The 13,122-nt window shown below is 38.6% G+C and overlaps 1 protein-coding gene across 1 annotated transcript in view; it reads right to left on the minus strand.

The window, feature by feature from the left end:
- Positions 1 to 12,574: 12,574 nt before the first annotated feature.
- Positions 12,575 to 13,122, minus strand: part of LOC132153146 (titin-like) — a 137,441-nt gene continuing 136,893 nt past the window's right edge. The window contains exon 171 of the mRNA XM_059562449.1: positions 12,575 to 13,039. Coding sequence (XP_059418432.1) covers positions 12,690 to 13,039 — 350 coding nt within the window. The 3' untranslated portion in view covers positions 12,575 to 12,689. The remainder of the gene's footprint in view (positions 13,040 to 13,122) is intronic.

Below are 13,122 nucleotides of genomic sequence, written 5' to 3' on the forward strand. Positions count from 1 at the left end.
TTATAATTTTTTTCCTTTTTGTTTTCTCGTTATCTCGACATAACGAAAGTCGTTTTCTCGTTATAACGACTTAATTTTCTCGTTATCTCGACATAACGAAAGTCGTTTTCTCGTTATAACGACTTAATTTTCTCTAAGAAGTTACAAAACTGCGCCAGCAGGTGGCACTATAAACCTGAATATAACTGATGGGGTGTTGTACACTGTTTACTTTACTGTACGCGGACCTTCCTCGTGATCACTATAATTTGTGCAGTCTCGTTCATTACTGACATTTAATGAATTCATCAATGTTAAATGCTTGAATCAATATGATTATTTTGTGTATTAAGTTCTTGCTAGATGCATGAGTTTCACCAACGCATTCTGTGTCATAAAATAACTGCTTATCAAAACCAAGGTTGACGCCACTGTATTCTGTTTTCACCTATATCTTTATTTGTGCTTCTTTTAGGCACATGATTAAGTAGTTAATAAGCGGAAATGTTCTGTGTATCTACAGTAGGACGGGATTTAACGATGTAGGTTATTTGTGATGTGCTTCTTTTACCTATTATTAATCTTTATTGTTAACCATATTGATGAGAAATGTGATGTATATGTAAAATCCATAGGCTAATTTAATTCATTAAATTAGTTTTGTTCTATAATGTTGTTATCGTTTTTTTCTGCACACACACACACTGCACATGAACGCTCTTTTCAAACAGAAGCTTGTAACGCACATGATATCTGCCACATCATATAATGACTACTAAAAATTACAAATTATATATAATTTTATTTCAAATAAAGGGAAAATTAAAAGTGATTTTAATCCAAGCAGCTATAAAAGATCTTAGAACAGTTCTGCATCCTTCTGAAGGCACTCTGTCTGTGTTCGCGGTGTTGCCATTTAAACATGTTAATTACAAAAACAAAACGTTTGGTGTAATGTCTCTGGAAAGATCAACAGTGATTGATCAGCCTTTATTTATGTACAGTATTGTAGATGTTATTACCTAGGCGAAGCAAAATTTGCTGAAATATAGGCTACAGTAAGAGCGCCTGCATGGTCCATCAGATGCCTGTCAAAGTTGAGTTCGTTACTATAGCAACAGTAAAACTGTCATGTCGTTATAACGAGAAAACAAACTTTCGTTATGTCGAGATAACAAGAAAAATAAGTTGTTATAACAAGAAAATGACTTTCGTTATGTCGAGATAATGAGAAAATTAAGTCGTTATAACGAGAAAACAAAAAGGAAAAAAATTATAATGCATGGCCGCTTAGAACTTCCGTACTTTACAGTTACTGCTAACATAAAAATAGACTTAAATTTAGGTTTAAAATTCTACAAAAGACATTTAATGTCCAACATTTTTTTTTAGCAAAATGTATATTTTACTCAGAATTATTGTGCTCCTATCTGACTGCGCTCTGTTTAGCATGCATGCGCGCAACAGCGCTCGTTGCTCTTGAATGCCTCGCCCAGCGAAATTAATATGTTTGCATGACTTTCTAACATTTACAGATGAAAAATATACCTTTGACATGCCAGTTATGCACCGAGAAAAACACAATGTTTGAAATGCATTAAACAGTGCAGATGTATTCACTGTTTGTCATGGCTGATCGATTTGATCCATGATCGACATTAGTGCTGCTTAAGAATAAGTATGCACAAATAAGTGAGATTGTGTTAATTATTATTAATTACATTTTTTTGTCGTTTATGGAACCGCTTTAGCCCCGATTGATTTATTAGGTGATTTAAAGTCAGGTTTTGGACTTTAATCCCCACTTTTCCTCAGGGCTCTGTGGTGTTGTGATGCATATATTCACTTAGCAGCAGCGTGATTAGAGAGCGCCCTTGAGAAACAGTTAAGAGATGAGAAATCAATCTACATATAAAATATTGGTCACAGATTATTGGTCACTTTCTAAACAATAAAAGTATAGTGCATCTACTAGTAATGATATATTAATAAATCAGTTTTTACCAATGCAAATATGTTAATAATGATGCATTGCATGCACACTTTTTAAACCGATGCATCGCATTGTTAACATTTTTTGCCGATGCACCGGTGAACGAATCGGGGAATCTTACCATCCCTAGTGTTTCAGAATTTTTTTAAGGCATACAGGTCAGTGTTACTTACATGTTGGGTCTCTACAGTGAGCGTACTGAGATGCATCACTTGGAACACTGGTGCCAGCAGCATTGACAGCTGAAACACGGAACTGATAATCGCTACCCTCAAGGAGACCAGTGATTTTGAGACGTGTATCATAAATGGTGTAGGTTTTGTTCACTCTTGTCCATCTAACACTACTCTTCTCACGCTTATCCACAAGGTAGTTTTTGATTTCACTTCCGCCATCACTCTCTGGCTTCAGCCACTCAATAATGACATGTTCTTTTCCAACAGCAGTGATCTCTGGTGCTTCCGGAGGTGTTGGAACATCTATAATGTAAATTACAAACATTTATTAATACATTATCCTTGTTACTGTGGGTAAACTGTAAGTCTTAATGAAAACATTAATACATAATCATACTTACTGTAAGCATTTCTTGCAATAACTGGTTCAGACTCTAAGGGTACACCAGGACCATACTTATTTACACCTCTGACACGGAAAATGTACTCATTGTTCTTGATCAGTTTTGTGCTGACGCAAGACAGAGTCTTGCATTCAGCTTCCATGATGACCCAGTTGAGTCTGCTGGTCTCACGTCTTTCAACAATATAGTGAGTGACACGATCTCCTCCATCCTCCATAGGAATCTTCCAGGAAACTGTGCATTTCTCTTCTGTGACCCTGCTAATTGTTATTGTACCCTCAGGTGGACCAGGTGTATCTTAAATATAAAATATTTCCTCATGAAATAAACTGCCAATAAAAGGTATTTTGAATGAAACAGTATTTGAAACAGTTCTTACCAAGTACTTTAACATTAACAGCAGCTGTTTTGATTCCACTTGCATTCTTCACAGTAAGGATGTATCTGCCAGTATCATTTCTATCACATGACTTAATGATTGCCATCGCTCTTGTACTTGTGTATGTCAGTGAGTATTTCTCTCCGAGATCCAGTTCCTTGTCACCCTTGGCCCAAAAAACCTTAGGCTCTGGTTTTCCACCAACAGCAGCATCAAGAACCAGGTCTGATCCTGCTCTAATAGTGATAGTCTCACCCACAAGTTTACTATCCAGCTCAGCCTTTGGTGGTGCTGAAATAAATAAATGAAATGCATTAACAGATATTCATAATAGTAGATATGTGTGTTCCTACACATACTGTAAGTATGCATCAATTAAGCAAAACATCTTACTATATTCATCTTTGCATGTGATAAGTCCTGTTGATTCAGATGGCATACTGTGGACTCCAGCACCATTTCTAGCTATAACACGGAATTCATACTGCTCTCCCTCACTGAGTGATGTAATAGTAAAATAGTTTTCTGTGATTGTAGTGTAGTTGCACTTCAACCAACGAGCTTCTTCATCGTCACTTAATGCCTTGCGTTCAACCACATATCCAACAATCTTGCTGCCACCATCATTGAATGGTACAGACCATCTTATAGACACTGATGTCTTGGTTACATCATAAACCTCTGGTTTGCCAGGTGGATCTGAAAATGCAGACAAAAACACTTGATTAATATTAATGATCATGAATAAAAACAACATGAGAGTAGAAAGTTATGTGATATTAATGTATTATGAATGACAGTAGAAAGTAATAAAAAAACTTACCAACTGGATTTAGAGCCTGTACTGGTCTTGATGGTTCACTTGCTTTACTCAGACCAGCGATGTTCATTGCATATACTCTGAACTGATACTCGAGTCCCTCGATAAGGTTAGAAACCTTGTAGTGACACTCAAGGCAAGGAATCTTGTTCTCCCTCACCCACAGAATGGTATTACGCTCCTTTTTCTCAATCCAATATCCAGTTACTTGGCTTCCACCATCATGATATGGCACATCCCAGCGGATAGATATTACATTAGCAGACACTGAAACTACATCTGGGCGAGTTGGTGGGCTTGGTGAGACTGAAAACATAAATGTCACACATCAGATTGAAAACAACAAAAATAAATACAGCATTGTTCATGCTCCATTTCATCAAATCAATAAAATGTTTTAGAAAATATTAAATACTCACTGAATGGATGCTCAGCAACAATAGCTTGAGATTCAACAGACTTGCTAACACCAAACTTGTTCTCTGCACAGACTCTGAAAGTGTACTCCATGTACTTTGTGAGATGAGTTACTTTGATGGTGGTCCGTTTCACACTGGAATTCACAACCTGCCATGTTGTGGAGCCAGACTCACGTTTCTCAACAATATAATTGGTTATGTCTGTTCCACCATCATCTGTAGGTTCTCCCCAAGTCAATACACAGGATTCTGATGATATTCCTGAAATTTCAATAGGTCCAGTTGGTGGTAATGGTCTACCAATGACACTGACGATGACAGTGAATGTTTTTGATCCAGCTACATTTTCAAGTGTGAGATAGTATTTTCCACTGTCACCTCTCTTTGCATCCTTAACTAGTAGAGTTGTTCTGTCTTTTGAAATCTTAATTGACACTCTGTCTGTTTCTTTAAGTTTCATTTCTTCAAGCTTCCATGTTATCTTAGGGGCTGGTCTGCCACTGATTGGAATATCAATTACAAAGGAATTTCCAGTTTTGCAAGTGATGAGCTGTTTATCTATGCCACTGAGATCCGCTGTTGGCTCTATACGTGGCTCCTTTATAATGACAGAGGCTAGGGCATCTCGTGGCTGACTAATGCCAGCATCATTCTGAGCCTTAACACGGAACTCATATTCTGTGTTCTCAACCAAGCCTTCAAGAACCATTTTTAAAGATTTGGTTTGACCACCTACAACCCAGTGATCAGAACCCTTCTTTCTAGTCTCAACAATGTATCCAGTAATGCGGCTTCCACCATCGTGCTCAGGCTTCATCCAGACTAAACTGGCTGTTGAGGATGTAGTATCAATGACATCCAGCCGCTTAGGAGGTGCAGGTTCTTCTGTGGCTATAATAGGTTCTGTCATTTCAAATGGCTCACCTTTGCCATACTGATTTTCAGCAATAACCCTGAAGAAATATGCTACACCAATATCAAGGTTGGCCACTCTCAATATTTGACGCGTACACTTATCACTGACCTCTTGCCAACTTAATCGACTTGCTTCTCGCTTTTCAACAATGTAGTGATGAACACGTGCACCTCCATCATTGGATGGTGCATCCCACATGAGTGTCAGAGCACCTCTGGTTACATCCTTGAATGAGAGAGGTCCAGGAGGGCCAGGTGTGTCCAACACTTTGACTGTTAATGTAATGGCTTTACGACCACTATTGTTTTCAAGAGAGAGTGTATACTTGCCAGCATCATACCTGGTGCAATTTTCAATTGTCAAAGTGCTGAATGTGTCTGTGGTATTAATATCCACCATTACACCAAGATCTCCATCTGCCTTTGTCCATGTGGCAAGTGGGGCTGGTTTCCCATGGAAGGGAATATGAAGTGTAACTGTTCCGCCACTCTTTACAACATGTGTCTGCTTGAAGTTTGCATCTATATCAATTTCAGGTGAGGTCAGTCTATCAACTGTTTGCACTACATGTGGTGCCTCAGAGAATTCTCCCTTGCCAGCACCATTGACTGCACACACACGGAATTTATATTCTTCACCAGGTTCTAACTCTGTTACTACGTAATGTGTGTGGATGCAAGTCTGGTTGTTGACTCTGTGCCATTCCTCAAGGCTTGCCTTGCACATCTCAATAATATAACCAATTATTTCCATACCACCATCAAACACTGGTTTGGTCCATTCCAAGGTAACAGACATCTTGGTGGAATCAATGACCTTCACCACAGTTGGTGCACTGGGTGCACTTGTTGGTTCTCTGCACTTGAACAATCTGGATGTACCACTTGCAGGTCCAATTCCAGCACCATTTTCAGCCATAACACGGAATTCGTATTCATTTCCTTCTGTAAGGTTTGTTACTCTATGCCTTAGTTCAGTTATTGGTCTCTTTGCAGAAACCTTCACCCATCTTAAGCTCTTCTTTTCTCGTCTTTCAAGAATGTAGTGCTTAATCTCATTTCCACCATCATGTCTTGGTCTTGTCCAGCATAGAGTAATACTGGTTCCTGTCACATGAGTGCAGTCAGGTGTTCCAGGAGCATCTGGTACCGCTGTGAGATATCAAAATGTGTTAAAGTAAAAAATAACAGGTACTAAATTAAAAAATGATTGGATTAAGAACAAATATTTTTTACTTACTATATTGCATCTGAGCAATGATTGGATCAGACTCTAGTGGCTTGCCCACACCAAATTTATTGACAGCAGATACACGGAACTGATATTCATTGCCTTTAATCAGTTTTGTGGCATTAAAGGAGCAGGCTTCACACTTGGATGTTACAAGTGCCCAGGAAATTCTGGAAGTCTCACGCTTCTCAATTACGTAATTAATAATAGGTGCACAACCATCATTTTCAGGTGGGCTCCACCAAAGAGTTGCTTTCTCTGCAGATATATTTGTGAAGCGAAGCGGGCCCTCAGGTGGTCCAGGGGTATCTGAATAACATAGAGAGAAAATAAGAAATGACCAAATCCAGAACAGCTTTATTAAAACGGTGTTAAAACTGATTTTAGATCATACCTTGTACTCTTACAAGAACATCCACTTTTGTTGTGCCTGAGCTGTTCTTGGCCTCAACTGTGTAGATACCACGGTCATTGCGGTCAGCATCTCTGATGAACAGTGAGCTTGATCCAATAACAGTTGTTATTTCAACCAGCATTTTATCAACTTCCTTTCCATCTTTATACCATGTGACTTGAGGTACAGGACGTCCACTTATACTGCAGTTGAGTTTAATATTTTCTCCTGCCTTGATGGTAAGGGTCTTCTCAGCTTCAAACTGAATCTCAGGGATAACTGAACAAGAATAAAAAGTTTAGTTATTTAGCATATTTTTTACACAGAACAATATCTATTGAATGATGCCTTTGTATGTACATACCACTTTCATCTTTGGTCATGATGTAGCCAGATGACTGAGAAGGTGGACTAACTGTTCCGACAGCATTCCTAGCAATTACCCTAAATTCAAAGCGATCACCAGCAGCAAGGCTTGTTACAGTAAACTGACATTCGCTGATGTCAATGAAATTGCATCTCAACCAACGGGCTCTTCCTTGACGCCTTTCAACACTGTATGCCACAATCCTACTGCCTCCATCACGCTTCGGTGGTTCCCACTGAAGTGTTACAGAGTCTCTTGTAACATCAATGCAGTTAGGTGTGCCTGGAGGATCTAAAGAAGAAAAAAATATTTTGATAAAAAAGAAAAGGAATTTTGGTAAAAAGGTGAATACTGTAGATTAATTAAAACCATAAGCATTAAAAAAAGATTACCATAGACGAATGTGACCATAAAGACAATACTAAGACTTACCTACAGGGGAGATTGCCAGTTTGTGCTTGCTCTGTTCACTGACTGGACTCATTCCAGCATTGTTTTGTGCATAAACTCTGAATGAATACTCCAGACCTTCAATAAGTCCAATGACTCTGTATTCTCTTCCAGAGATAACACTGGAATTAACTTTCATCCACAATAAGCTGTTCCTGTCTTTTTTCTCAAGATGGTATCCAGTGATTGGAGAACCACCATCAAATCCTGGGGCTTCCCACTGAACAGTCATGCCATCACTTGTGACATTGAATACTACAGGTTTTCCTGGTGAACCTGGTGGCTTGTATTGGTGTTGAGCAACCACATCTAATGAGGTTAAAGGCTCGCTCATTCCATATTTGTTCTCTGCACGCACTCTAAATTGGTATTCAATACCCTTGACCAAATTTGGTATCTTGAATGTGGTCCTTACCACACTAGAGCAAACCATCTTCCATGCTGCTTGAGATGTCTCTCGCTTTTCAACACTATAGCAGGTGATCTCGCCTCCACCGTTGTCCTGAGGTTCATCCCATGAAATGATAATACTCTGGGCTTTAATTTCATCAAAACGAATTGAACCTATAGGCTGAGAGGGTGGTCCAAGTGTAATGACTTTAATGTCAAAGAAGTTCTTGACAAGTTTACTATCAAGGACCAAGGTGTATTTTCCTGCATTCTCCTTTCTTGCATTTCTTACAATGAGACTTGCCTTGTTCTCTGTTTGTCTGAAACGAACTTGTTCACTTTCCTTGAGTGGCACGTCATCTTTCATCCACTGAATCGTTGGTTTAGGTTTACCCTTGTAGGGCAAATCAATATTCACATTTTGTCCAATGTGAACACTTAATTCTGAATTAGGATAGTCAATAAGGTTTGCCTCAGGTGGTATAAGGAGTTCCCTTACAGTGATGGGTCCAATTTGAGAGAAGTCACTGCAACCTTTCTCATTTTTTGCGAACACTCTAAAATAAACTTCTGAAAGCTCTTTAAGGGGAGTTACCTCATACTGGCAACGCCTGCATGTACCACCAATGCTCCAAGTTTCCTCTTCCTTTGTTTTCTTCTCAATAATGTACTCAGAAATTTGACTGCCACCATCATGATCAGGCTTTGTCCATGCCAACGATACAGACGTATTAGTTGAGTCCACCAGTACAAGGTCTTTTACAGCACCAGGCATCTCGGTTGCTCTTACAGGCTGTGCAGTCTCACAAGGATCACCAACACCATATTCATTTTCAGCAGAAACACGGAAGAAATAGGAAATTTCTTCAGCCAGACCTTCAACCTTGCAGGTTGTATTGGCACATTCATTTGTCACAATGGTGAATGCCTTCATTTTAGCATCCTTCTTTTCAACAACGTAGTTTGTGATTGGAGAGCCACCATCTATATAAGGTGGTTCCCAGCTCAAAGTAAGTTTCCCTCGTGTTACATTCTTCACTATCAGCCTATTACAAGCAGAAGGTGTGTCTAATACCTTAACAGACACCGTTATGGTTTTTGGCTCTCCAACCCCATTTTCAATTTCAAGAAAATATTTGCCTGTGTCATCCCTTGTGACCTTTGGAATTATGAGTGTAGTTGAGTATTCTGTGTTTCTGATGGCATATCTTGCGTCACCACTAATGTTTTTGTCTCCCTTTCTCCATGTTACATTTGGAGCAGGTCTACCCTTAAGAGGGATTACAATCTCCACATCTCTACCAGCCTTTGCTATGTACTGAGTTGACATTGAGATGTCAAGATCCACATCCGCCTCCTCTGTTAAAATTAAGGAAAAACATATTTGATCAGATTCACAGTATCATAATTACACAATTTCTTTACTGTTTTAGACCGTTAGAAAATACAAACCCAGAATATCTTTGGCTTGCACTGGCTGCATCATCTCAATTGAACGTCCAGTTCCAACACAATTAACAGCAGAGACGCGGAAAAGGTAATACACTCCAGGTTTCAAGTGGGACACTACAAACTCAGTTGTTCTTACTTCTCCTTTAGAACTTATAGTGACCCAATCGGTCTCATCTGCTATTCTTTGTTCAACAACATAGCTTGTAATTTCGCTGCCACCATCATAGACAGGCTTGACCCATCCAAGGGTAATAGATGTCTTTGTTGAATCAACAACTCTGAGCTTGGTTGGCTCACTTGGTGGATCTAAAATAACAATTAAGTGTATATAACCAATTCTGTTTTAAATATCAATGCACAATTTTTACACATTTATATCCACATTCTGTAAAATAAAGCAATAAAAATAAACAATAACATAAGCTCACCAATTGGGTCATAAGCTTTGTAAAAGATGGACACATCAGAATATGGGCCTGCTCCAGCTTTGTTGATTGCACAGACACGATACTGATATTCATTTCCTTCTGTGAGGTTGCTGACTTTCTGTCTGGTATCACGAATTGCATCTTTAATAACCTTGAACCACTGTAGACTTTTCTTCTCCCGCTTCTCTAAATAATATCCATCAATGTCACTGCCACCATCTAAACTTGGTCTTTCCCATACCACAGTCATTGTTGACCTGGTAATCATAGTGACTTGAGGTTTAGAAGGCCGGCTAGGAGGAACTATGGGGGGAAAATTACATTAAAAACCATTAAATTACATTAGATAACATATTTAATAATGATAATAATAATAATAATAATAATAATAATAGAAACAATATAAAAAAAATCCTTACCAAAGGAATTCTGTGCAATTACTGGTCTAGATTCCAGAGGATCTCCAACTCCATATTTGTTTACACCACGAACACGGAATATGTATTCATTGCCCTTAATCAGCCTTGGGACAGTGACAATGCAGTCTTCTAGTTTTTCTGAGATAATGGACCACAAAATTCTGCTTGTTTCACGTTTCTCCACAATGTAATGGGTAACCATTGCTCCACCTTCATCAGCTGGAGGATCCCACATAATAGTCATAGTATCTGCTGTGACTTTCTTGAACTGTATCTCTCCAGCAGGGGGTCCTGGCTTGTCTGATTAAAGTGAGCAAACATCCAATCAAAATTGTTCAAATAAGGGCTAATTAATGCATCAAACATTTATTTTTATAGCTGTTTTCATAATACATATTGTTTCAAACAAGCTTTACAGAAAATAAATGTTTCTACAATTAAGAGTGATCTGTTATCAGTGGTTACTGTGTCCATGTGGCAGAAATGTACAGGTCTTAAAAATCATGCAGTTAGTTAACATCACATATTAATTTAAGCAGCAGCAATGAACACATTAAAGTAATGATTACATGTCGGGATGAGGTATTTAGTAATAAACTTTGCAACATACCTTGGACAAGTACTCTGACAGCAGCATATGCTGAGCCTAAAGAGTTCTTGATCTTGAGTTCATACGTTCCACTATTCAAACGGCTGGCTTCCCTGATTGAGATGCATGCAGACTCAGTGGTGTTGGAAATGGAAATCTGAGCTCCAGACTCAAGCTCTTTTCCATCCTTGTACCATTCAATTGTTGGTTGAGGTTTAGCAATAATACCAATTTTAAGCTGAACAGTAGCACCTGCTTTATATTTCACAATATCAAGATATTCTTGAGGAAGTTCAATCTCAGGGGCACCATATGTATCCAAACATGTGACTGGTCCAACAGTTGCTGATGGGTTACTAACGGAGCCAACTGCATTCTTAGCCATGACCCGGAATTCATAAGATTCATTCTGAGTCAAACCTGATACAGTGAACTTTGTGTCAGTAACATTTGTCAAATTAGCTTTTGACCATCTGCCTTTCGGACCATCTTTCCTTTCAATCAAATATCCAGTAATTTTACTTCCTCCATCATATGAGGGTTTCACCCAGGAGAGGCTAATGGAACTCTTTGTGATATTAGTTACTCTAAGGTTGTTTGGAGATTCTGTGGGGAAAAGAACAGTGGCAATTAATGTTAATGTTTCCAGTAGATACATATTGTTTCAAACAAGCTTTACAGAAAATATATGTTTCTACAATTAAGAGTGATCTGTTATCTGGTCTTAAAAAACAAAGAGACAAAAAAACAAAGACAAAAAAAAACAAAAAGAAAACTACAGTTATTAATACTAATGGATTAAGCACATGTAACAATCAATTTACAGAAAACTAAATGCTTACCACAAGCATCAATTGCAAGCACAGGATCTGAAGGCTTGCTAACTGGACCAATGCCAGCAGCATTTTCTGCTGCAACCTTGAACTCATAGATCAGACCAGCATTCACGTTTGTTACTTTGAAGTGTGTAGCACGGATAACAGTTGTGTTAACTTTCTGCCAAAGAATGCTGTTTCTATCTTTCATCTGAAGGTGATATCCAAAGACATGGCTTCCACCATCTGAAGATGGCTCCTTCCAGTTAACATTAATACTTTCCTTTGTTACAGCTGATACCCATGGTTGTGAAGGTGACATAGGGAGTGCTGAAATAAAATAGAATAGGTTTTCATAAATGCTCATGGATAGATTTGCATTTACCAATTTGTAGCTTATGCTGTAGAGAAGAATTTTACTCACTGTATGGAAGACTGACTGTAACAGTTGGTGAATCAATGTGGTCACTGATTCCAAAACGATTCTCAGCTCTGATTCTAAACTGGTACTCAATTCCATTAATCAGCTTCATGATCTTGATTGTGCACCGTGCAACAGCAGATGAGACCTCTATCCAGTTTGCAGTAGTGGTCTCACGTTTGAAAACAATGTAGTTGGTGATTGGGCTACCACCATCATAAGCTGGAGGCAACCATTTCAAACTGACACTGTCTTCTGTGACATCACACATCTCAACAGGACCAACTGGTGTGCTTGGTCTGTCAAGGACCACAATATTCACAAAAGACTTTGTGGTTCCACTGGAGTTGGAGGCCGTGATATCATATCTGCCTGCGTCCAAAGCAACACTCTCATGCAAAGAAATTATAAGGGAGTCAGTTGTCACATAAGAGTTTAATCTCATGGTTGACTTTAGAACCTGTCCATCCTTAGATAGAGATACTTTTGGTAGTGGTTTACCAGTGAGAGGAATCTCAATCTTGAGATTTGAACCTGCCTTAACAAAGGCAGTGTTGTGTTGGAAGTCCTTCATGTTAATTTCTGGTGCCTCTGTTGATTAAAGCAACAAGAATATATAATAATTTAACATCATGTTAAACTAAACAATCAAACATTGTGTATGTTTAAAAATAAAACATTATTATTAATAAATAACTTGCCCAGCTGATCTTTAACAAGCACAGGTAAAACCATGTCCTTGGGGTCGCTAAGTCCAGCATGGTTTTCAGCCCGAACTCTGAAGTAGTATTCAGCATTTTCTCTCAATCCACAGACAACAAAGTGAGTTGATTTGGTGGAACCACACTTTATCCAGTTTTGTTGTCCTTTCTCAAGAGCCTCAACCAGGTAATTTGTAATTCTGCTACCTCCGTCATGTTCTGGTTTAAGCCATGCTAGTGAGACGCTGTCTTTTGTGACATCAGTGACTCCAAGCTTGGGTGGTGGACTTGGTTTTTCTAAAAATTTAAAGTATCGGATAAGTAAAAAAATATCTATCAAAGATTTGAATGAATCAAACAAATGTGCTACAGAAAAGATA

The sequence above is a fragment of the Carassius carassius genome, chromosome 11 (assembly GCF_963082965.1).
Source record: "Carassius carassius chromosome 11, fCarCar2.1, whole genome shotgun sequence".
NCBI lineage: Eukaryota > Metazoa > Chordata > Actinopteri > Cypriniformes > Cyprinidae > Carassius > Carassius carassius.